Source organism: Phocoena sinus, chromosome 2, assembly GCF_008692025.1.
Source record: "Phocoena sinus isolate mPhoSin1 chromosome 2, mPhoSin1.pri, whole genome shotgun sequence".
Classification (NCBI taxonomy): domain Eukaryota; kingdom Metazoa; phylum Chordata; class Mammalia; order Artiodactyla; family Phocoenidae; genus Phocoena; species Phocoena sinus.
In genome coordinates this window covers 169,367,573-169,391,795 of record NC_045764.1, presented here as the reverse complement: position 1 = coordinate 169,391,795, position 24,223 = coordinate 169,367,573, and the positions used below count along the sequence as shown (strand labels likewise).

The 24,223-nt window shown below is 44.9% G+C and overlaps 1 protein-coding gene across 1 annotated transcript; it reads left to right on the top strand.

Moving 5' to 3' along the window:
• Positions 1-19,820: 19,820 nt before the first annotated feature.
• Positions 19,821-23,763, top strand: TCL1A (T cell leukemia/lymphoma 1A). Its single transcript, XM_032621762.1, has 3 exons — positions 19,821-19,940; positions 23,151-23,321; positions 23,707-23,763. The coding sequence occupies exons 1-3, from the start codon at positions 19,821-19,823 to the stop codon at positions 23,761-23,763; spliced, it is 348 nt and encodes a 115-aa protein (XP_032477653.1).
• The last annotated feature ends 460 nt before the right edge of the window (positions 23,764-24,223 follow it).

Below are 24,223 nucleotides of genomic sequence, written 5' to 3'. Positions count from 1 at the left end.
ATCTGTTTTTACTGTCTCGCTGCCCAGAAGGGGCTACTCACCTATTCTTTCACCCACCTGCTCAGCTGAGACATGAAACTCTTCGAAATGGCTTTATGTCACAGAAGAAGACTTTAATCCTTCAAATTCTTGTGTAACTTCGAATAAGTGGTTAATGTTCACTTAAAAAGACAGATTTTGGAGATTGTATTCAAATCTATTTGCATTTGATTTCTAGGTCAATTGACGTGATTATTTTTGCTCAGTGTTGTCTTGTGCCCTTACCTACGAACTGAATTGTATTGAACACTACAAAGTCATCCTGAGTATTTTAAATCGGTTTGTGTAGTTAGGTTTCCCCACATCTGTGGTTACCTAATGTTTAATATTATGGAATTGTCCTCAAAAGTTTGTCAATTTTCAAGGCTATAAGGAAAACAGAAGGACTCTTTTAATTCTGTATTTATCATTTACTTTCTGTATATATAGTTTAATAACCTGCTTGGGTGTAATTTGCCAAGCCTGGATTCTTTAATGCATTTGCATAAATTCTATACTGTTTAGAGCTTAAAGCTACAGAAGCATCGTTAGGAATTGCTTGGACACTGAATTTTAAACTTCTTAACAAGATTTTTTTTTTTTTTTTTTTTGCTGTACGCGGGCCTCTCACTGTTGTGGCCTCTCCCGTTGCAGAGCACAGGCTCCGGACGCGGAGGCTCAGCGGCCATGGCTCACGGGCCCAGCCGCTCCGCGGCACGTGGGATCTTCCCGGACCGGGGCACGAACCCGCGATCCCTGCATCGGCAGGCGGACTCTCAACCACTGCGCCACCAGGGAAGCCCCTGAATTTTAAACTTTTTGACATTGTTAACAAGCATGTTCATCTTTTTCTTGTCACTAGTCCAAGAGAAATATGCTTAATGTACATTCTAAAGGCTATGTATGTGTTAACCTGTTTTAATGCCAAAAGTTTGCTATTTGTCCACAGTTCCTTTAAGACCTCTTCAGAAAAGGATTTATTTGCCTTAATGCATACTGTTGGGTAAAAACACAGTATAATGAGTGAGGTGGGCGGAAGAAAGGACTCCCCCCCCCCCCCCCCCCCCCCCCCCCGAGAGACTCGGAGGAGTGAGTGTCCACATTTAGATGGCACATTAGGAGGACTTTAATCTTTCCTTGAACACAATCACGTTTTCTTTTTCTTTTATTCACATGATTTCTAAGTATATTTTTCTCGCAGGACAGTTTTTCAACCTTGATGTACAGTGACTGTGTAAAATTTTTCTTTCCGTGGCAACCTATAATCTTTAAAATATGGTGAGCGTCTTGTCGGTTTTGAAGGGGATATGACAATAAACCTACCAGATGGAAAATCCTGTCAAAAGGAGAAAAGCTTTAGTAATTTGCTCAATGTGGTGGTTTTATCCTTCTTTTTCTTTTTCTCCCTTGGACTATAATGAAGTTGTTATAGCAGTGCAAAATAAAATCCTATGTATAAAAAAAATTAAAAAATAAAACAAGAAGAACCTTAGGAATCATCTCAGGTTGTAGATGGGAAAGCTGAGGCCCCACGAGGGGTCAGATCACCCAAGGTCATCAGCTGGGAAGCAACTGGTGTCCCAAAGTCTTCACTCTTAAGCATCTCCCACCAAGGTCCAGGTGAAAGCACCTAGGTTCTTTCTAAGGCATCCTTCCACCCTCTGTCCCCAGGATCTAGTGCAAGCAGAGTCATTCATGCTTGCTCCTCCAGAGGCCGGTGTGGGTGTCTGGGGACCTTGGCCCCAGCCTGAAGCCCTGATGTCACACTAGAAGACGACTGGGCCAAGGAGCTGAGTAAGGCTCATAGCAAACATTTTCAGGGAAAATAACCTCTGAGTCACAAGAAGGATAGCCAGATGGGTCATCTCCAGCAGCAAAGAGAGGGTCAAAGCAATGGGTCCCAGTACCCCTTGGGGTCATATTACCTTCAGAATAACTTAGGGGATGGGGTAGATGGGGAGGAGGGGTGAGCACAACAGAAATCTTACTCAATGAGCTGCATCTGGGCAACCTGTCCAATTCAGTCCATCTCCAATCCAATGTCCAGTCCGATGTTCATTTGTCTAGACAGGTCACACTTGCTAGAGGTTAAAAGTACAACTCTGGGGCCAGACTGCCTGGGCTTGAATCCCTGTTCTCCTGCTTACCTGTGAGACTTTGGATAATCACTTACCTCTGCTTGACTCAATTTTCTCCTCTGTAAAATGGGGACATTAATTGTACCTGCTTCATAGGGCTGCTGAGAGGATTACAGGGAGGCTGGCACCTTATGAGCACTATATAGATACTATATATATACTATACATACATATATATGAGTATAAATATATAAAAATGTATATATACGAGATTACTTTATAAAATACCTTGTGATTGTCCATTTCATGGTTTCACCCCAGGACTAACCCACCTACCCTGGGGACGATGACCGTCCAGGTGGCTCTGTGCATCACGAACACTCTCTTTTTTGACTTAAACCAAAGGGAACACAAATGTCTTCTGCTATCTGGAGTGTGACTGCTGCCGTAAGCTTGGTGGCCCACTGCCCCAAGACTGGCTTTCGGGGAAAAAGACCCAGGAGATGTGATCTAAAGGAGGATAAATATTTCCCCCTGTGTCTGGAATCAAGGGGCATTCGCTTTCAGCGTTGAGGAATCCATTCTTTTCTGTAGCCCCAAATCTTTATGGAGGGAGGAAATTACCAGAGGTAAAACTGGGTCTGTTTAGTGGTGCCGGACTCACTTGGGGACAGCACTGGAATGCCAGTGGGCCCAGGCCCCGCTGGTCACCCCTCTCCCGGAGCAGGCTGCCCACTTATAGGGCGGAAGTGGGGAAGGGGGCTACACTTCTGTCATCTGGCCGACATCCTGCAGTGACCTCACCGCTGATGCTCTGGGTGGCCAGGAGCAAGATGCTTCACCTCTTTCCGGGTTTCTCTTTCCTCTTCAGTAAATGTAAGATAATAATGATGAGTCCTGCCTTGTATTATTAGCGTTGATTAAATCACAGATGCAAACACCTCTGCTCAAACACCTCTGCACAAACACCAAGAGGTATTATTCCAATCAACTCGTGGCTGATCTGCCCCCTCCCACCCACCAAACTCAGCCTCTCCTTCCTCTGATAACTCCAAAGGGGTTAAAAGATTTGCATCCTGGCTCCGCCATTTACTAGATTATGCCTTCAGACAATGCATCACTTCTCTGTGAAATGGGGCTAATAATAGCACCTCCCTGCAGAATTGCTGGTGAGAATTAAATGAACAAATCCATGGTAAAGCACTTAACTCACATCAGTACCTGCCACAAAGCAAATAGACATTGACAGAGATTAGCAGTGAGGGCACACTTAACGCCTCGTGTGTAATTTGTCCCCCTTTGTGCATTCCTATGCGATTGTGGGCTCCTCAGGCACAGGGGTATGACCTTTCTATTTTAATCTATTCTCCTTTGCAGTGCGTATGGGATGCCTCCCGCATACCTCTCTCTCTAACGGAGTACAAGGCTCTCACACCCCCCGCCCCCACCTCACCTCTTTTCCAGCTACTGCTGCCATGGCCATTTCTGCTGAGCTTTGATCAGCTTTGTACAGGGGTCGCTTGGTCTCAGCTTTTGGCCATGTGTATCTTATGCCCTGTCCCAGGGCTTCTCTCATGGGTGTCACACTCCTGGGCACTCATCCTTGCCCAACCGGAAGTGTGGGAAGTTAACACCGACGGGCAGGTCTTGACCAAAGGGATAGGAGCCGATGCCTCCCACTGCCTTCCCCCAGGAGCACAGTCCTGAGAAGCATTTCATAAAGTGACTCAGAGTGTCCATGGGACAGAGCAGTCTCTCAGAGTGGTGGCCAGTTTAATAAGGCCTCCTTGCATTGGGTTCTCCCTTCCTGTTTCACCTCCCCAGGCCCTCCCTCCTTCTCTCTGGTACTATGTTCGCCAATAAACAGCCCCACTACAAGCCTTTCTCTGGGGTTCTGTCTGCAGGGGGCCCAGGCTAAGACATCCTCTTGCTGTGTTTCCCATCACAGGGAATGGCAACCCCATCCACACTGGTTCCAGGAAAGAATCTGGGGAGAGATTCCCTACTCTTCCTCTCCCTTCTTTACTCCTCCCCCGCCAAAAAAAAACCAAAAAACAAAAAAAACCCATCCAAATGATTTCCTTTCTGTTGATTCTATTTTATTTTCTGTTGGTTTGATTTGACTTCCTGTTGATTTTATCCTCCTAATTATTGATTTTACTTTATTTCCTGCTGCTTCTTTTTTATTTCCGGTTGATTCTACTTCCTGTGAGCTTTTTCCACAGCTAGTTTCTCAGCATCTCAGCTGCCTCTGCCTTTGTATGGGCCACCACCATCCCTCCCCAGCACACAGCAGCAATCTCAACGGTCTCCCTGCTTCCAGCATTCCAGCACTCAACAAGGCCAGAGCTCAAAGACTCTTGTGTAGTTTGCTCTGTAGTTTGAACTTTACCCTTACTCTGGTGGGAGAGGTATGGTGGGAGTGGAGGGTGGTGATAAGGAGAGTCTAGAGGCAGGGAGGTAATTTAAGAGGTTCTCACAAGAACCCCAGGCAAGAGGTGGTAAAATCCCAAGAAGTGGGAGATTTGGCAATAGATGTGATTTTTGGGGGTGGTTTTTTTGTGTGTGTGCGGTACGCGGGCCTCTCGCTGCTGCGACCCCTCCCGTTGCGGAGCACAGCCTCCAGACGCGCAGGCTCAGCGGCCACGGCTCACGGGTCCAGCGCTCCGCGGCATGTGGGATCTTCCCGGCCCGGGGCACGAACCGTGTCCCCTGCATCGGCAGGCGGACTCTCAACCACCGCGCCACCAGGGAAGCCCTGCAATAGATGCTTTGAGTTCGCCCTCCGCTTCTTGTTTCCTGGGAGCCCTGCAGCTCATAACATTCACCTCCCAGCTTTCAGTGGCAGGGAGCAGTCTCAGAATGTGAAGAATCATGCACATTTGGCATCAGGGGACTCAGGAACCCACGAGCAGGCTTCTTGTCCTCAAAAGTGCTGCTTCGTCTCCAGGCAGGGAATGGAGCAAAGGGAATTCAATTAATAAACTGCGTAAGGAGCCTAGACCCACTCCAGCCCCGTCAATCACCCCAGCACCAATGCCCTCAGCCTCTGCGCTGACCAACAGCAGCTCCAGTCTGGGGGGCCGGGAGTCTGAAGCCTGCTATTTGTATGTCTATCATTGTTACCCACAGGTGCTTGGTGGGGAGGAGGTCCAGAAAAAGCTTTATGCTTAGACTGAAACTATAATACACAGTTTATCTAGGGACCAAGGAAGGCCATCTAGGGCCCATCTTTTATTTTCTTTTAACTAACATTTTTATGTCAACCATCATATGTAACTCCCCTAATCTTCTGAAGGGACACTTTTTCCCTTCATTTTACAGATGAAGAAACTGAGTCTCAGAGAAGCAAGGTAACTTGACTAAGATCCTGCAGGTATGTCTCCATCTCCACTATATGCTGAAAGTCCCTTTTCATCTTTCCCTTTAAAGGGCTGGTCAGAAAGACTTCTCCGGGTGGAAAGTATAAGGCCAAATGGCCCGAGGCGGGGGAACGCAACCAGACTCACAGGTTGCATCAGACCGACACTTTCCGGACCACCCAGTTCCGGAAACTGACCTGGAGACTTTCCACCCGGCCCAGCCTTCCCGCCTTTCGAGGGGCGGGACTAACGGTCCCAAGACTGATGCCACCGGCACCAGATATTGCCACGATACCCGAAGAGACCACCGAATAAGGAATACCCTGCGCCCTCCCGGATTCGCCACACCCCTTTCCCTTCTTCCCCTATAAATTCTGCCCAAACCCTCGCCGGGGCGCGACTTCTCTGGCCCCTTTCTCTCTGGCCAGTGAACCTCACCCAGGAGCGCTCCCAAATAAAGCTTGTTTAAGCTCTCCTCCGTTTCTTGGTGCCATTCCTTACAGAAAGAATAGGCTATAATCATTGGCCCACTTTTCAAAGGTTATTTTTTATCTGGAGCCGAAGGACCTATTCCCTTTCATCCAGAGGCTGTCTTTTGAGGCCATTCCAGTACCCCTCCCCCACAAAGACCACTGGCAGCGCTCCAGGCCACGCCAGCCACTCTTACCTCCAAGTTCCAATAGCACTTAAGCCTGTGCTGATCCTTTGGCTTTTAATTATCAGAATTCCATATAACTTCTCTTTATTATTTAACACTTGATGGTCATTTCATTTTAACAATAGAAACCTTCTAACTGAATATAGTATATCTCCAGCAAATTGTAAATATGGTGAGTGTATAGCATGTTCAATGATCCCAGACTGAATCCAGCTGTGCCACAGGACCCAGCCCATAAAGAAGAACATGGCCAGACCCCTAGGAGCTTCCCTGTATCCCCTTCCAGCCACTATCTCCCCAACCGAGAATAACCACTCTCTCGACTTATGACGCTACAGATTAGCTTTGCTTCTCTTGGTGCTTTCCGTGAATGCAAATGTAAATGTCATGCAGTACATACCCCTTTGCGCCTGGCTTCTTTTGCCCACACAATGTCTGCGAGTTCACCCATGGCTGTAACTCTCCTCACCCTTCTGTTTGGGGGATTCATCCATTTTGTTGTGCATAGCTGTAATTTGCTCCTTCTGGTTGCCAAGTTGTATTCCATTGTATGGAAATACCATGATGGAGTGAATACCATTTGACCATTGATGGGCTTTTGAGTGGTTTCCAGTCTGAACAGTTTTGCAATGAACATTCTAGTCCATGACTTCTGGTGGACATAGGTTCACATTTCTGTGCGGTGTGTACCTGGGAATGGAATTGTTGGGTCATCAGGTACCTGTGTTTTCAGCACTAGTAGAAATTGTCAGATGATTTTCCAAATTGCATGCATTTACACTTCTACCAACAGGGCATAAAGATCCAGTTGTTCACAAGCTAACCAGAAGTTGATATTTTCTTTTTCCTTTTATCAATTCTGGTTAGTACACAATGGTCTCTAATACTGGGTTTAACTTGAACATTAAACCTGTTGCCTAATGAACTTATTGGCCATTCGGATAACCTCTTTAGTGAAGTTCCTGTTCAAGTATTTTGCCAGTTTATCTACTGGATTGCCTTTTTTTATATTGATTTGTAGAAGTTCTTTACATATGTTATATGAGTCCTTTGTCAGATACATGTACTGAAAATATCTTCTCCCACTTGGTGAGTTGACTTTTTATTCTTTTATAGTGTACTATGTGAGTAGGCTTCCTCAATTTGAATATAGTCCAACTTTATTTATTTTTTCTTTATGATTAGTGATTTTACGTTCTACTTAAGAAGGCTGTCTACTTTAGGGTCACAAAGATATTCTGTTATGTTTTCCTTTTAAAGTTTTATTATTCAACCTATCTCATTTAAATCTGCAATCCATCTGGAAATATTTTTTGCACATTGTATAAGATAAGGATTCATTTTGGTTCATGTATATATCCACTTCCCCCCATACCACTGGTTGAGAAGACCATCCTTTCCCCACTGCTTGTCAATTAAAAAAAAGACTTCTAGGATTTGGATTGGGCCTGCATTGAATCAACAGATCAGTTTAGGGGGAATTACCATCTTAGCAATAGTGAATCTCCCAACCCATAAATATTCTATTTCTCTCCATTTATTGAGGCCTTCTTTCATTTCTCTCAGCCACGCTCTGTAGTAGCCAGTGTACAGCTCTTGCACATCTTTTGCCAGATTTCTCCCTAAGCATCTCATTTTGTATGCTACTCTAAATGATGTTTTTAAATTTTCTGATTGTTTGTTGGTAATACTGAGAAATACAATTGATTTTTATATACTGATCTTCTAAAATTATTACTTCTAGTAGCTTTTTTAAAAATAGATTTCATCAGATTTCCTACGTAGGCAATCATGTCAACTGTGAATAAAGACAGTTTTCCTTCTCCCTTTCCAATCTGATGTCTTTTATACCAGGGGTGCCCAACCCCCGGTTAGGAACTGGGCCGCACAGCAGGAGGTGAGGGTGGGCGAGCAGGCGAAGCTGCATCTGCCGCCCCGATCATTGGCATTATCCCCTGAACCGTCCCCATTCCCCTCCCCACCCCACCCTGGTCCGTGGAAAAATTGCCTTCCACGAAACCGGTCTCTGGTGCCAAAAAGGTTGCGGACTGCTGTTTTATGTATTTTTCTTAATTTATTGCCCTGACTAGAAACTTCACAATTTTGAATAGAATTTGTGGGAAGAGACAGTCTTACCTTGTTCCTAAACTTAGAAAGCATTAACTATTTTACCATTAAGTATGTTAGCTATAGATTTTCATAGATTACCCTTTATCAGATGGGGCAAATTCCCTTTTATTCCTAGTTTCCAGAGACTTTTTATCAGGGATGGATGATAGATTTTGTCAAATGCTTTCTCTGCATTTACTGAGATGATCATTTTTTTTTTTTTTTTAGTCTGTGAATATGGTAAGTTACATTAATTCATTTTTGAGTGTTAAACTAACGGGGCATTCCTGGGATTTGGTGGGGTATTTTTGTTTGTTTAGTTTATTATGCTTTCTTTTAGTTACTCTTGACTTATGAAATCTTTTATCTTTGCTTAATTTTCCCTAATCTCTGCTAAAGATGATTAATACCTATGTCTTCTCTCCACCACTTCCTTTCAGCCAAGATAAGAACTTCAGCATTGACGCACTTACAGGGTTCCTAACCTCCTGCCCAAAATTATGTTGTTATGTTATGTTTAATACTGGATTTTGAGGAGCATGTTTCTTTAAAAATCATTCCTTATTCATAGAACTATAAGCCTTACATATTCGGTGCCCTTTCCTTACTTCCCATTCCATGTCTTTGCCTGCATGATACATTTTGACCACTTAAGTAGATATTGCTATGGTTGGAACAAAGAGCATAGGGTGTGGGGTAGGGGAGGAGAGGGTAGTGGAGGTTAAAGGCCAGATTATGATGGGCCTTGGCTGCTAAAGAATTTTTTTTCCAGAAGGCAATAGGAAGGTATAAATCAGGTATGAAGGAAAGGTAATTTTGATATCAAAAGTTATCATAAATGTAAAGTAAGTGAAAGTATGATATTGATGCAGTAATAGATAAATAGGAAAATGGAACATGATAGCTCAGATATATGTCCACACCTATGATCCTATGATAACTTGGCATGTGGAAGAAGTATATCATAGGGCACTAAGTAACAAATGCACTATTTGCTTAATGGAATTAGGAAATTTTGTGTGGAAAAAATTGAACTTTGACTTTACGTAACCCCCAAAATGGCTTCCAGGCATACTGAAACCTAAATGTTAAAGACATAAACAAACTTTAATATTTCTGAATCAAATATGACTATATATGTTTATGACATCAGGGTAGTGAAGAAACTACCCTGGAGGATTGGGATGTATCTTCCATTTTGGCCATTGTGGTGGGTAGGATTTCTCTGTGGTCTAATTGACATTCCCTGATGAGTAAGGAGGTTCAGCACCTTTCTGTATGTTTATCGGTCATTTGGATATCCTCTTCTGTGAAGTGTCTGTTCAAGTCTTTTGTCCATGCTTCTATTAATTTGTTAGAATTCTTCATGTATTCTGGATGCGAGCAGTTTGTCAGTTCTAGACCTTGCAAATATAACACTCTGGGTTTTTATTCTCTCTCTTTTTTTTTTTTTTTTTTTTTTTTTTTTGGGTACGCGGGCCTCTCACTGCTGTGGCCTCTCCCGTTGCGGAGCACAGGCTCCGGACACGCAGGCTCAGCGGCCAGGGCTCACGGGCCCAGCCGCTCCGCGGCATGTGGGATCGTCCCAGACCGGGGCACGAACCCGTGTCCCCTGCATCGGCAGGCGGACTCTCAACCACTGCGCCACCAGGGAAGCCCTATGATGAAGAGAAATTCTTAATTTCATGAAATCCCATTTACCAATGTTATTAAAGGTGAATTTAGGGTTGAGTTTGGTGACTCCCTGTGTTGCTCCACTCCCCACTCTGGGTGACCCAACAGTTGATGGGAGAATGTGCTTCTGCCACTTCCCAATGTAAGACTTTCCTGGACAGTTTTCTCATTCCAGTATTTCTTAAATGTCTTCTGTGTGTCAGGTTCTCATAGGTGCTCAGGATACAAGGAAACAAGACCAAGTCTCTGCCCTTATGGAGCTTACATTCCCGTGAGGAATTAGAAAAAGAGTAACTTGGAAATCTTCACTATGAGTAAGATAATAAATCAGCAAGACTGCTGAGTGGGCTGCGTGGGATCAGACATGATGAATGTATCAAATCAGAAAAAAGCTATGACCTTCTCCAGCAGTCCTCAGAAACCTGGGACGAGATCAAACCAACAGCAGAGCGTTGTAAATTAGAATGAGGGAAAAAAACGGCAACTGTTCCAGAAATATATTCCAGTCTCCCAAGGTTACTGCCACAACTGGTTTGTTTAGTTTTAACAAAATGTAGCAATGCCCAGATGAATCCAGTGGTCAGATTTCTGGCACAAATACAAACCAGGAAATGAACAAGATCATAGTGAGGACACAAAGCTTTAAGAAAAATGGCCCTTATGCAGCCTCTGCCATCCTTAGCCCCTCATCCAGATAATGTCATGTAAATTTAGACAGCAGATTAGAAGAAGCAAGATACACAGGTCCTCATTAAGGAGTGAACAGGAAGAGGAGAGAAAGTAACTAAATGCCTTCGGAAGTAAATAGAACTAAAAAGGCACAGGGGGCGTACAAGCTATTAGGGAGAAGGTCGGCCTGGGTATTAAAACTTCTTATGAATGTTTCCAAAGCATAACATGGTTAATCACTTTACCTAAGAAGTCAATAAGAGAAAGCTTATTTATACTTAGTCTACTGTCTTTATGAACTCAAGGACAGATGTCATATTCTGGAGGAGACATATTTTTCCCTAAAAATGACTTAAGTTGTCCTAAAGGAGAGGGGAAACTTCAGTTATCAAGAATCACAAATCACATGATGGATAATTCTTAATTTTTAGAGTCTTGGACCCTCTTCCTAGAAAAAGGTCGTATGTTTCCATACAAATAAAATTGTACATACAATTCCAGGATCCTGGCGCCTAGCTTTGAATTTCAGATTGCAATCTCTGACTCATTTCCCAGCAATGTGAATAAACAGTGTTACTATTTTTGTTCCACTTTGCCAACGTTAATGAACCTTCCAGGAAGCCCTCTCTGCAGTTTTACTCTTTAATAATAATGTGCTTAAAATCCATGTTTAAAAGTATAGTGTAATCTTAGCTAATCTTCCCCAGCTCTATTTCATTGCTGAGTAATTTACATAGGACTAGAATTTATTCACTGATTCACTGCACCACCAGATGCCCCACCCACTGGAGACATCTGGCCTCATCTCCGCTTCCTTCCATCCTTGCAGGTCTGTTTCCAGATCCCAGCATGCCTCCTGCCCAGGTGCACCTGAGTGTTGAAGCCCTGTATCCCGCCTCCACCCTCCAATATTGCCTCTGTATTGTCAGGGTTCTCCAAAGAAATAGAACCAATAAGAGCTATCTATCTATCTATCTACCTATTTACTGATTGATCAATCCTTTTTGCTTGTTGACAAGGATTTTTAAAAAATGTATCCTTGATAATTGTTTTACAATGTATTTAGATATCTTTTCCCTTATTTATTCTATTCTGATGATATCAATTGTCTTTAGTTCTGGAAATTTCTCAATTATTTATCAAATATTGCCTCCCTTTTGTTCTCTTTTCTCTGCTTCCGGAATTCTTATTAAATAGATATTGGAATTTGTGCATTTATCCTCCAGGTCTCTTAATTTCACACTTTCCAACTTTCAGTCTGTGATGCATTCAGGGAGGCAACCTTCCAGGCTTCGATCTTATCTATTCTGCTATTCAACGTACCTAGTGAGTCTTTAATTTCAACAACAGCATATTTTGTTTCCAAGATAATAAGAACAAATATTAATTGAGTACTTACTATATGTTAGGAGCTACTCTAAACACTTTACAAATATTAACTATTTAATCTTCATAAAAACCCCATGAAGTAGATGTAATTTTATTATTCCCATCTTCCAAACAACAAACTCAAAGCGCAGAGAAGGTAAGGGACTTGCCCAAGGTTACAGACCCAGTAAGCGACTGATGGAATGTAGATCCAGGCAACCGATTCCAGAGCCTGTGCTTGTACCCCTACAGTACTGCATCTCCAGAATATGATTTAAAAAAAAAAATAACCACTTATACTTGTGTCATTGCCATAAAACACAACCTAACTTTCTGTGGGCATATCAGTTAGGCTTGTTTTAAATACTGCTTCTCGCTGTTTGGACTGCTTTCTTCCCTTAGGTGTAAGTTCTTCTGTTTTTTGCCTCTTTTGCGTGGCATGTGTGTTCTTTCACCCTCCTGTGATTCCTTTCTGTGAGCTCATCTCAGAAGTTGTGCTCCCCTATAAGAGTTTCAGCTGTCCTGGCTTTGGAAATCTATCTGGGGGATGGGCAGAACTTCTATGGGGCTTGTTTCTCTTCTTATCCAGGGCTAAGGAGTTTGCCTGGGTCTCCAGTGGGCGGGGGTGGGGGTCGTCTGCTTATTTATGGACTTCCTGCCCCCCTCCAGAGCACTGCCCCAACTCCCATCCGAGTACCATTCCTCCAGAGAACAGATGTAGTTTTTCCCTTAACCAGGGCGGTGGGGTGTGGAGGTGGCAGTGAGATCTTCACAACAGCTGGACCAAACGCCCTGCTGTAAAATTCTAGTTAATCCTTTTGTTGCCACTTCCATTCCCTCCTCCCACTACGTGTGACCATTTCTGTGCATGGAGCTCCCGTCTTGTGACTCACGCCTCATTTGGATGTACTTCCTTGTAAGCAGGCTTGCACTGCTTTCTCCTTTGATTGAATTTTCTTTTTTCCCCCCCACCATTACTCTTCATAAACCCTGAGTCAGTTTTAAAGTATCTTTGTAAAGTATCTGGAGTTTGAGGAGAGAGACTAAGAGACAGGGAGAGGTGAAGAAAGGGAGTGTGTTGCTTATCTTTTAAACCACCGTTTGTGTTTGCTAAACAATTTTTTCAATTTATCATTCTTTTCCATTTTTGTTTGCAGGTCTTGCTTTTTTTTTTTTTTTTTTTGCGGCTCCGGACGCGCAGGCTCAGCGTCCATGGCTCACGGGCCCAGCCGCTCCGCGGCATGTGGGATCCTCCCGGACCGGGGCACGAACCCGTGTCCCCTGCATCAGCAGGCGGACTCTCAACCACTGCGCCACCAGGGAAGCCCTGCAGGTCTTGTTTCTTCGTGAAAAAAAAAATACATTTCTTCCCAAGGTCATAGAAGCAGTCTTATGTTTTTCTTGCAATCGTTTTTAAGTTGTATTCTTCACTTGCCTATCCCCCACCAAAAAAAAAAAAAAAAGAAAAATTGTGGAAACAAAAATAAAACTCCTGAAATGAAAAACTCAGTAGACAGGCTAAACTGCATAATGGATACCAGTAAAGAGTAAATTACTGAACTGAAAAATCAGTCTTAGGAAGTCTCCTGGGATGTATTAGCTAAAAGAGAAGGAAAGAATAAAAATGAGCTAAGACATGGAGGATGAATGCAGAAATATAAACACCTATTTAATAATGCTTCCAAAAGAAGAAAATAAAAAGAATGTGAGACAAACCATAATTGAAGAAGTAATAGCTGAGAAATTTCTAGATCTAAATAAAAAACAGCTTAGGCCTCATGGGCCAGAGCTAAGGCATGTGGTCGCCCCAAACCAAGAACTACCTTAGAGAAATCAGGATTTACCGATGAACTGGGTCATCATTACTCCCAGTTACCTGAAGAACTTAGAGGTAGAGACCCCCCCAAAATGAGGGTTCTGCAGCATGAAGAAGAAGAGAAACGCGGGCTGGGTGGCTCACCTACGGCATTACAGTAACCGCTTCCCCACAAGTGTAGATCATTTCAATAGATGCAAAATAGGCATCCAATAAAATTCAACATATATGTTGAAAAAAAAGCTGAAGAACTAGGAATGGTAGGCCATTCTTTAACTGATAAAGCATATGTATCAAAACTTTCAGCTAAGATCACACTTACTGGTTAAACTTTAGAATTCTTATTAAAGACAGGAACACCTACCATCAACCACTCCTGTTACTTAACATATTTTAACAAACACCAAAAGTCAACGAGACAGAGAGACCTAGAGAGAGAGAGAGAGAAAGAGAGAGAGAAAGGGACAGAGGGAGAGGGAGAGGGAAACAGATAGACAGACATTAGGAAGTATAAGGATTGGAAAGGAAGAGGGAAAAATAAACTATTATTTGCAGATAAACGAACCATCAAAACTAATACAAGAGCTTAGCAAGGATGCTGGGTGCAAAGTCAACACCAAAATTTTACACCAGAAAGGAGCATAAAAAATACCATTCAACAAGAATTTACTATATAGCACAGGTAACTATATTCAATATCTTGTAACAGAATTTTTAAAAAAGAATATATATATTTGGTGTGTGTATATATATATATATATATATATATGTATATATATTAACCAAATCACTTTGCTGTACACCTGAAACTAACACAATAAACTAACTATAAATCAACTATACTTTAATTTTTAAAAAAGCTTAAAATCTCTAAAAAAATACCATTCATTCATTCCCTCATGCAATTTTCTGTATGTACGTTATAGGTCAATAAAGAAAGAATTTAAGTGTATCCTTTCCAACTTTTAAGGCATCGTTATCTTCTCACTGATACAAACACAGAGAAAATATATGTTTTCATTGGCACGCAGTGACAGAGATGGACGCAACAATTCTAAATAAAATGATGGCAAATTTAAAAAATATATACCATTTAGAAAAGCAACAAAACTACAAAATATCTAGAAGTAAGCAAAACAAAATATGTAACACTTTCAAAGGAGATACTACAAAATGTTTTCAAAGAATATGAGGTTTTCCTTAACTGTATAAATTCAATGAGCTGCCAGTAAAGATCCCAAAAGTATTAAGAAAAAATACAGACAGGGAGATCAGCTCCGTGCTTTGTGACCACTTAGAGGGGTGGTATAGGGAGGGTGGGAGGGAGATGCAAGAGGAAGGAGATATGGGGATATAAGTATATGTATAGCTGATTCCCTTTGTTATAAAGCAGAAACTAACACACCATTATAAAGCAATTATACTGCAATAAAGATGTTAAAAAGAAAAGAAAAAATACAGAGATGCAAAAGTACAATTTTGAAAAAAGAACAGAGAGAAGACCTATCCCATCAAGTATTTCAAATTCAAATTTGTAATAATTTTTTTTTTTTTTTGGTACGCGGGCCTGTCACCGCTGTGGCCTCTCCCGTTGCGGAGCACAGGCTCCGGACGCGCAGGCTCAGCGGCCATGGCTCACGGGCCCAGCCGCTCCGCGGCATGTGGAATCTTCCCGGACCGGGGCACGAACCCGTGTCCCCTGCATCGGCAGGCGGACTCTCAACCACTGCGCCACCAGGGAAGCCCTGTAAAAAATTTTAAGTGTGGTTTTACCATAGTAACAGTCAAATGCGACAGAACAGAGCCCAGAAACAGATTCATTTGTACATGGGAACTTCATATTTAATAGGGGCACTATCAGGGACTTCCCTGGAAGTCCAGTGGTTAGGACTCTGTGCTTCCAATGGAGGGGGCATAGGTTCGCTACCTGGTCGGGGAACTAAGATCCCACATGCTGCGTGGTGTGGCCAAAACAATAAAATAATTTTATTTTAAAATTTCTGCTGTCAGAAATCTTGTGTGGAAGGATAAATTATTCAGCAGTCTTTGGGAGATTGACTAAAAATTTGGAAAAATTAAGATATAACTAGATTCTGACCTAGCACATAAAACATACATATTAGTATATACATACTATATTTATATACCTCATGTAAAAATAAGTCCCCCATGCTGTTAATTGATGAGAATTCCATTTAAAATATCCTAAAATTGAAAAGCTAGTTCAAGAGATATTGTGTAAATGGGACAGAGGACATTTTCAGTATGAAAACTAAAAGCACTATACAGTTAATATATTTATCTCAGTTTATATACGTTAGAAGCATGAAGATGAAGAGCCACTTTTCTAGGAGGAATAAAGAGAAATGCAAAATATTTTTCTGAGGTCAAATTAATGCAATCAAACTAAATTAAAGAAGAATTAAGGGTGCAGCAAGAAGAACCATGCTGGGGCTTCCCTGGTGGCGCAGTGGTTGAGAGTCCGCCTGCCGGTGCAGGGGACGCGGGTTCGTGCCCCGGTCCGGGAGGATCCCACATGCCGCGGAGCGGCTGGGCCCGTGAGCCATGGCCGCTGAGCCTGCGTGTCCGGAGCCTGTGAAAAAGAAAAAGAAAAAAAAAGAACCAGGCTGATGGGCAGCCGCAGCGATAGGGTGGGTATAATACCCAACGTGTGGAGTAATCCCATGCTTGAAAAGGGCTTTGGATACAAATTTAGGTAAGTTTTAACCTGTCTCCGGGCAAATGGGAGCCTCATTTCTAGCTCAAAGTGTCCGTTACAATTCTACTGATCCTACATGCTGCTCACTGCACCAGTTTGTCAGCGTCAACCATTTTGTGTGTTTTGAGACGGGGTTATGGGTGTTTGCTTTTGCAGTTGTGTTGTGTGTGTATTGAGTTAGCATAGGACCTTGCTACTTGGGGGTGGTTCATAGACTATGGGCGTCAGCCCCACCTTGGAGCTTGTTAGAAATTCAGGATCTTAACCCAACTCTATCCAGTTAGCATCTTCATTTTACCAAGGTCGCCATATACACCTTAGAGTTTGAGAAGTGCCTAAAACTGAAAGAACACTCTGTTTAGAGAGAGACAGTAGCCATGCAAGAATTAAAGCTATGATCAGTCCCTGAGTTTTACTTAGTATATCCTTGTCTCAGATTCTCCATTAACCTAGAGACAAAATTTCATCCCTATGGGTTAAAGTTACAACATCCCTTTTACCCTGAGCTCACTTAGTCATCAGCCTTAATTATCTAAAATATGGCCCAGGTGTAGGAATTAACAAGAACAACACTCCAGGCAATTAGCATGGATGCAGCTTCTATATTTCTGGCATTGGCGAGATCTCAGACCCTCACAATCCTAATAATCTTGGTGTTATGGTTCCCTGTACACAAAAGATTGGAAGCAGCAAATGAAAAGTAGAGCCTAGGAAAGGAAGAGCAGGCTTGGGTGAGGTTCAGAATGAGAATTGACGGTAGAAAGAATGGCTTTAACATTTTCGCAGTTATTTAGTTTTATAAGTCTTGGTCATACCTCAAAAACAGTAACTCAGATCTTAGAGAAGTGGTTCTCAACCTTGGCTGCCCTTCAGACTCACCTGAGGAATCCTTTAAAAAATAAAACCCCAAACCTCTGTCTCAGAGATCCTGGTCTCATTGCTCTGGGGTGGAGTCCAGGCACAGGTGTTTTAGAAAAGCTTCCCAGGTGATTCTAATAAACACCCAGGGTTGTGATCCATTAGCTTAATGGTTTGGAGCCACTCACTGTAGGGCCCAGAGCATCCATCTAGCTTGGCTCATCTATTACAAAAGTGTGGAGATGGGGCCAAGACCGCAAAGGATTTGCTAAGTTCATAGTCATAGAGGCAAAGTCAAAACGGGCTCCAAAGTCAGGGCATGTGTCAGTTAAGGATGTTACTAGAAAAATGAGTCAACATAATTGCTTTGTGTTACTTTCTATATGAAAGTTACTTTCTGTATGAAATATCGGCTTGATTATCCTCAGGGAGCTTGCAGACTAACAAAGGCCAGAGCTGGAAAGGAGCACAGAACTCTGAAGCTAGGCTGGCTGGCCGTGAGCCCTAAGATGGAGCAGATAACATGCTGAAGGGGCTCCCCTGTCTCTGAGACCCCACAGGAGCTATGTTTTCCCTCTCATGGAATTTCCATAAAGAAGGCTCAGGTCTCCAACAGCAGCTGCTCGATGAACTCCACAGTCATGCTTATTTCACTGATCCTTTTTTGGACCCGCTTCTCAAATGATTTTCTAAATCCCACACAAGAATGATGTATACTCCCATTCAATGTTAAGAAGCCCTCGTGTGAAACTGAAGAAGTATATTATTCTTTCAAAATGGGGGTGGGAGGAGAGGGGGAATCATATTCCCAGAACATTCAGAAGCATATCCAGCCAAATGGTTCTGATTCTTGGTCCTTTATCTGTGGCCTCTTAGAAAAGCAGAACGAGTGCTAATGAAATCAGCAGACCCAGTGGCATTGTGGGTCCTGGAGCCATCCACGTGGCTGAGACAGTGGCCACAATGGCTCCTGGGTGCCCCCTTCCCTTGCCACAAGAGGTCATCCCAGCAGCACTGTTTAAGCTGGACTTGTTTTCGTTTTGACCTCAAAGCTCAGGACCGAGCTGAGACTTCCTCAACAGAGTATATGACCATATTATCTTGCTCCCAGTGGCTCTCTGGGTCCGGAATTAAGAACCATTCACAGGGAAAGCCACCTGAAAGCCACAAGTCTGAATATTAAACAGTAGCACCGTTAGGGGCTGCAGTGGGAAAGAGGTTTGCTGGGCTCATGTCACCTGCCTCCGCTCCCAACTTTACTTGGCTATTGTCTTCTATTTTGTGTTCATGGTAAATCTAATTATATCTCCATTACCTTAGGCCACCTCAGCACCTTCCTGGGAATTAGGCTGTCTGGTTAGGCAAAGAAGCAGATACATACCTTTGCTGACAGAGGGATCAGGTGTTAAGCTCATTTTCACTTCTGAGACATTTCAAAAGATCATAAACTATTTTCTTAGTGCCTAGTCAGAGAGAGAAGAAAGAGCTGGAAGGTGAGGCACCACTGGTATCGTTTGAGCAACCAGGCTGGAGCTCCTTTTACATGTTTCTCATATTTTATTTTCTTAATTGCCTTAACCGGCATGTGGTACAGCAAGATGAAGTGAAATTGTTTTCCTTGTTTGATGTAATTTACAGAGAAATGCTTGATTCTAGAACCCAGGGACTTTTCAAATCCATTGATCTTGGGGTGGAGGGAGGGGTTTCTTTTTAAGCATTCATTTTGGAACGATGTTTTCACTAATGAATTCAAAGACTATAAAGGGAAAAACCCATGCTTCTTCACTACCACGTTTCAGAATAGCTATCAGATGACCACAGCATCATCAAGGAATGGAAAACGTGTTGGAGAGAGGGAAGGGGGGCTTCAAGAGCTGCAATTTACCAAGGAAATTGACTTCGATACCCAAATCCACAGGCCGACAGTGGTGCCGTGAACCTGGGAAAGTCCAGGCCTGGTTCAGGCTTGCACCATCTCTTCTGATCCCAGATGTGCAGAGGCCCTGGCTCCGGGTGGCCACATGTCGACTGTGAGCTCCAAGCAGAGGCTCCGAGTCCCAGTCTTGAGCGGCCACACATAGTGGCTGTCCCGGACAGTGGGGCACGGGTGTCGAGTGGAGCGGAGGACGCAGGTGCCTCCTGACAGAAGAAAAGGCCAAAGCCACAGACCCGAGTGTCACCCCAGCAGTGGGGAGTAGGGGACGGAGGGCAAGGCTGGCTGGCGGTGAGTATGGAGGAAGTCCTGGGTCTGTGGGGCTGGATCTGCGCTCCTAGACGCTGCCAGGGTCTCAGGGCACAAGGCAGGCCTCGGTGCAGGGTCAGATCCTGTCGCTTCGGCACGGCCCGCCTCCCGCCCCGCCCTCCTCCCGCCCCGCCGCGTGGGGGCGCCCGCGCACCGTCCCGTTATAAAGCATCGAGGTTCCGCAGCCCGTGGACTAGCGAGAAGCCCGGAGAGGCTCCAATCCTTGCTTCCTAGACCGCTCGCGTCACCATGGGCGAGCTCCCTTTCTTCAGGGCGCACACGGCCTTGCACCCGGACCACCTGTGGATCTGGGAAAAGGCCGTGTATGTGGACGAGAACCAGCGCACGTGGCTGCCCGTAACCATCGAGGTACAGACGCTCTGGGGTCGGGCGCGCGGGGCAGCATGGGCGTCCCATCCGTGGCCCGGGCTCAGGAGCCGGGTCGCCCCAGGCCGTGCAGGCCCTGGAGGAGCCCCTCACATGCCGCAGGGCGAGGGCGGCGGGGAGGCTCAGAAGGGCAGGTCCACCCAGGGCGGCCGGGGACTCACAGATGAAACCACTTTGCACTGAGCGCAAGGGTGAGAAGTTCTCCGGGCCAGGAAGGAGGGTGGGAGAAACACAGAGAGAGGCACGTTGGCCAAAGAATGGGGACCCAGTGTGTCTGGAGTGTATGAATATGATCTTGAGTAAAATAGGACTTCTCTGGGCCTCAGGGTTCTAATCCATAAGTTGGGAATAATCTCCAAAGTAAGTGATTCACACACATGGCCAATTATCAAAATCTCCATAGATGAGCCCCAGAAATCTGTATTTTGAAAGAACCCTCAACAGATTATGATCAACCAAGTTTGGGAAGCACTGCTATAGAGTTTGGAATATTTCATACCTCCTCTGTGCTTTGGAAGAAACAAACTTCACAAGGTGTATAATAGTATAAAAGCCAGTATTGAATAGACATTGACTTTGTTTTATGTGTAATGCCTTAAGATGGATCTTTAGTTAATTTTTTTTTCTTTTTTTAAGAAATACAACTCTCTTACAGCACTTTCCATCGGAGCATGGATTTCCTCAAACTTAGGTGAAAAATGTTGAAACTTTCCATATATAAACCAAAGAAAGAACGTATAAAAGAAAAATTTTAATGTCGTATTAGAACATTTATGTAATGTAATAGCAGGACAGCTAAAAGTTACTGAGAGTGACTGTGTTCCCATTTTATAGATAAGGAAACAGAGGCATAAAAATGTAAATCTGTTCAAAGTAGTGCTGCTTATAGGTAATGGGGTTGGGATTCCAGAGTCATAACCACCATCTAAACTTTGCATCTTTATTGGCTTTTAAGAGTTTGAAATACATATTTATATACATATATATACTTTTTTTTTTTTTTTTTTTTTTTTTTTTGGGGTACACGGGCCTCTCACCGTTGTGGCCTCTCCCGTTGCGGAGCAACAGGCTCCGGACGCGTAGGCTCAGCGGCCATGGCTCACGGGCGCAGCCGCTCCGCGGCATGTGGGATCTTCCTGGACCGGGGCACGAACCCGTGTCCCCTGCATCGGCAGGCGGACTCTCAACCACTGCGCCACCAGGGAAGCCCCATATATATACTTTTAAAAGTCAAGTCAGATATTCACTGTAAGTCAAGTATTTGAGGAAAATTTAAGTGAATATCTTTTTTTAATCTCTGGTTGGGACATATCTTCTTCAACACGATGCTGAAACTGCGAAGCAGAGTTTTTCACCTAATCATTATAAATTCTGGACAAAACATAACCCTTTAGCAAACCATGGGGCAGGAATTTCCCCACATAACTTAAAGGACCAGTATTCTTAATATGTAAAGATTTACATAAGTCAACAAGAGAGAGATGAATAAACAAACGTAAAATGGTTAAAGGATATGGAAGGTTATATACTAACACAGCAAGAATGGTGATTTTCACACTTACACCTTGCAGGATGATCTGAATTATTTTTTAACAGTGAGTTCTAATTTACTTCATAGACAAAAATTTTGAAAAGCTATTTCCACTTTGGAAAAATAATCATTGAACAAAGATAAGAGTCCAATTTTTATGCCAAGCAGGATTCTAGGCTGTGGGGTTTTGCAGTGAATGTGATTAAATCTCACTGCTTGTGAAGCTGACATTCTGCTGGGGGAGAAGGACAGCACACTAATTGAGGCCGGTGGTAAGTTCTGTAGGATAACTACAGTGGGAGGGCAGGCAAGGATGAGTGGGGTAGTGGGGTGAGGTCTTCAGGCTAGTCCTCTCCAGAGTTTTTCTTGTTTGTTTGTTTTTAATTTATTTATTTTTGGCTGTGTTGGGTCTTCGTTGCTGTGCTCAGGTTTTCTGAAGTTGTGGCGAGCGGGAGCTACTCTTCGTTGCAGTGCATGGGCTTCTCATTGTGGTGGCTTCTCTTGTTGCAGAGCACGGGCTCTAGGCTCGTGGGCTTCAGTAGTTGTGGTTCCCAGGCTCTAGGATGCAGGCTCAGTAGTTGTGGCGCACGGGCTTAGTTGCTCTGCGGCATGTGGGATCTTCCCAGTCCAGGGCTTGAACCCGTGTCCCCTGCGTTGGCAGGAGGATTCTTAACCACTGCGCCACCAGGGAAGCCCTCCCCTCCAGAGTTTTAATTTGCATGTGCCTGCCACACTTTGCCCATCATTTTCTTTGAAAGCTTTCTGGACATCTGGGACATGCCTCTTATGTATATCATAAGAGTTGGATTTTGCTGACGTTTGTATTTATAGACATAGATTTGAGCAGAGACCTGCCTTAAAAAAAGGGTGTGAGCCCTTCATGGATTTAGGGGAGAATGTTGCAGGCAGAGGACAGCAGGTGTGAGAGATTTCTGGGCGTGTGCACATCCCAGACACTGCGAGGACGCCTGTGTGGCTGGAATGGGTGGAGGGTCCAGGAGGGAACAGAAGGAGGTGAGAGAGACAGGGAGCCGCTCTTGGGGGCCTTCGGGCCATGGTGAAGATTTCAGTTCATCTGCCTGCGATTGGAAGGTGTCAGAGGGCAGCCAGCAGGGGAGTGACGTGATTTTTAGGTGCACACCTGGCTGCGGTGCTGAGTCTCGGCTGTGGCCACGGGGCCGAGTAGGCGGCAAGTTGGGCCGTTGTCACAGTAGCCCAGCGAGAGGCGATGAAACAGGAACAGTGGCGGAGATGGTGACAAGTGGGCTGTCACCTGATTCTGGGGTCTGGGGAGATCTTGTTTAAAAAAGGTTGTGTGATAAAGAAGAATCCAAGAAAATCCCCCATCAGCTGAAATAGGCACCAGACTCCATAGTTACAGAAGCTCCGGGGCCCCATGGCATACCCCGGCAACTAGGCATTTGTCACGAAGTGGACCTTTTGTGGCCCTGTCTGGGTATCTAGACCCATTCGAGTGCTGGTCATCTCGGCCCAGCCAGAGTCCCTGAGAGGAGCGTGCCTGGCTTAGGGATTGGAGCTTCTGGGAGCAGTGACCACCAGCATCTTAGATGCAGGCTGGGCTGGGTGGGTGGCAGGATGGACCGTGGGTATTTGTGCCTGCAGGACCGTGAAGGTGTGCCCTGCCCTTCTCTTCTCTTCAGTTAGAAAGTAGCCTCCAAGTCCTCATGCGTCAGGAAGATGTCCCCCTGGGGGAGCCTGTGTGCCCCAGCCAGCTGGGCCCATACCTGCTGCCCGTCATGTGGCAGCTCTACCCCGGAAGAAGGTACCGAGGCTCAGACTCCAGTTTCTGGCGCATAGTATACCACATCGAGGCAAGTGTGTGCTTCTCCGGGGACCCACCAGGTCATCGTGGGTGGCCCTGCTCCCCTTCCCCCATGTCTGGCCTCTGTGGTCTATCTGTTCCCTCCATTTCTGTACCAGAAGCTAAAAAAATGGAGGGACTTTACAAGTGCAGATTTTTAAAGGACCAGATTGGAGAGACGTTAGAAGCAAATGACCAACCACCCTCGGGGCTCTCCAGCGGAAGCCCCTGGGTGGCAGGAGCCTCTGTGGCGGGCAGTCCCAGGGTGAAGGCTGGTGGGAGGAGGGGCCCCTGGGGTCCCCCCCATGCAAGTTCCCGCCTGCCCCTCCAAGCCCAGGGGCCGGGAGGGGAAGGAGAATCCCGGACTCTGGCCTCCAGCTCCTTCTCTCTCACAGTTCGGCGACACAGAGGACATGCTCCTGGAGCAGATGGCAGAGCCAGAGTATGAGTGATGAGGTGAGCCCCCGGGGCCAGGTCAAGAAGAGGGAACGGGGCTTCCCTGGTGGCGCAGTGGTTGAGAGTCCGCCTGCCGATGCAGGGGACGCGGGTTCGTGCCCCGGTCCGGGAAGATCCCACATGCCGCGGAGCAGCTGGGCCCGTGAGCCATGGCCGCTGAGCCAGCGCGTCCGGAGCCTGTGCTCCGCAAGCGGGAGAGGCCACAACAGTGAGAGGCCTGTGTACCGCAAAAAAAAAAAAAAAAAAAAAAAAAAAGAAGAGGGAATGCCCCTCCTGCCCTCCGTGAAGGCAGAACTGACCCCCACCCCCCGACTGCACTGCCCTGCGACGGTCTCCAGGGTGGGGGACCCAGGCTCTCTCCTTTAACACCTCAGAAGCCAATCACTTTTAGGCCCCCTTAATGTTAGGGGCTTCACAGGTGTGGGCACTGTCCCTTGATCATCGCATCAGCCAAGC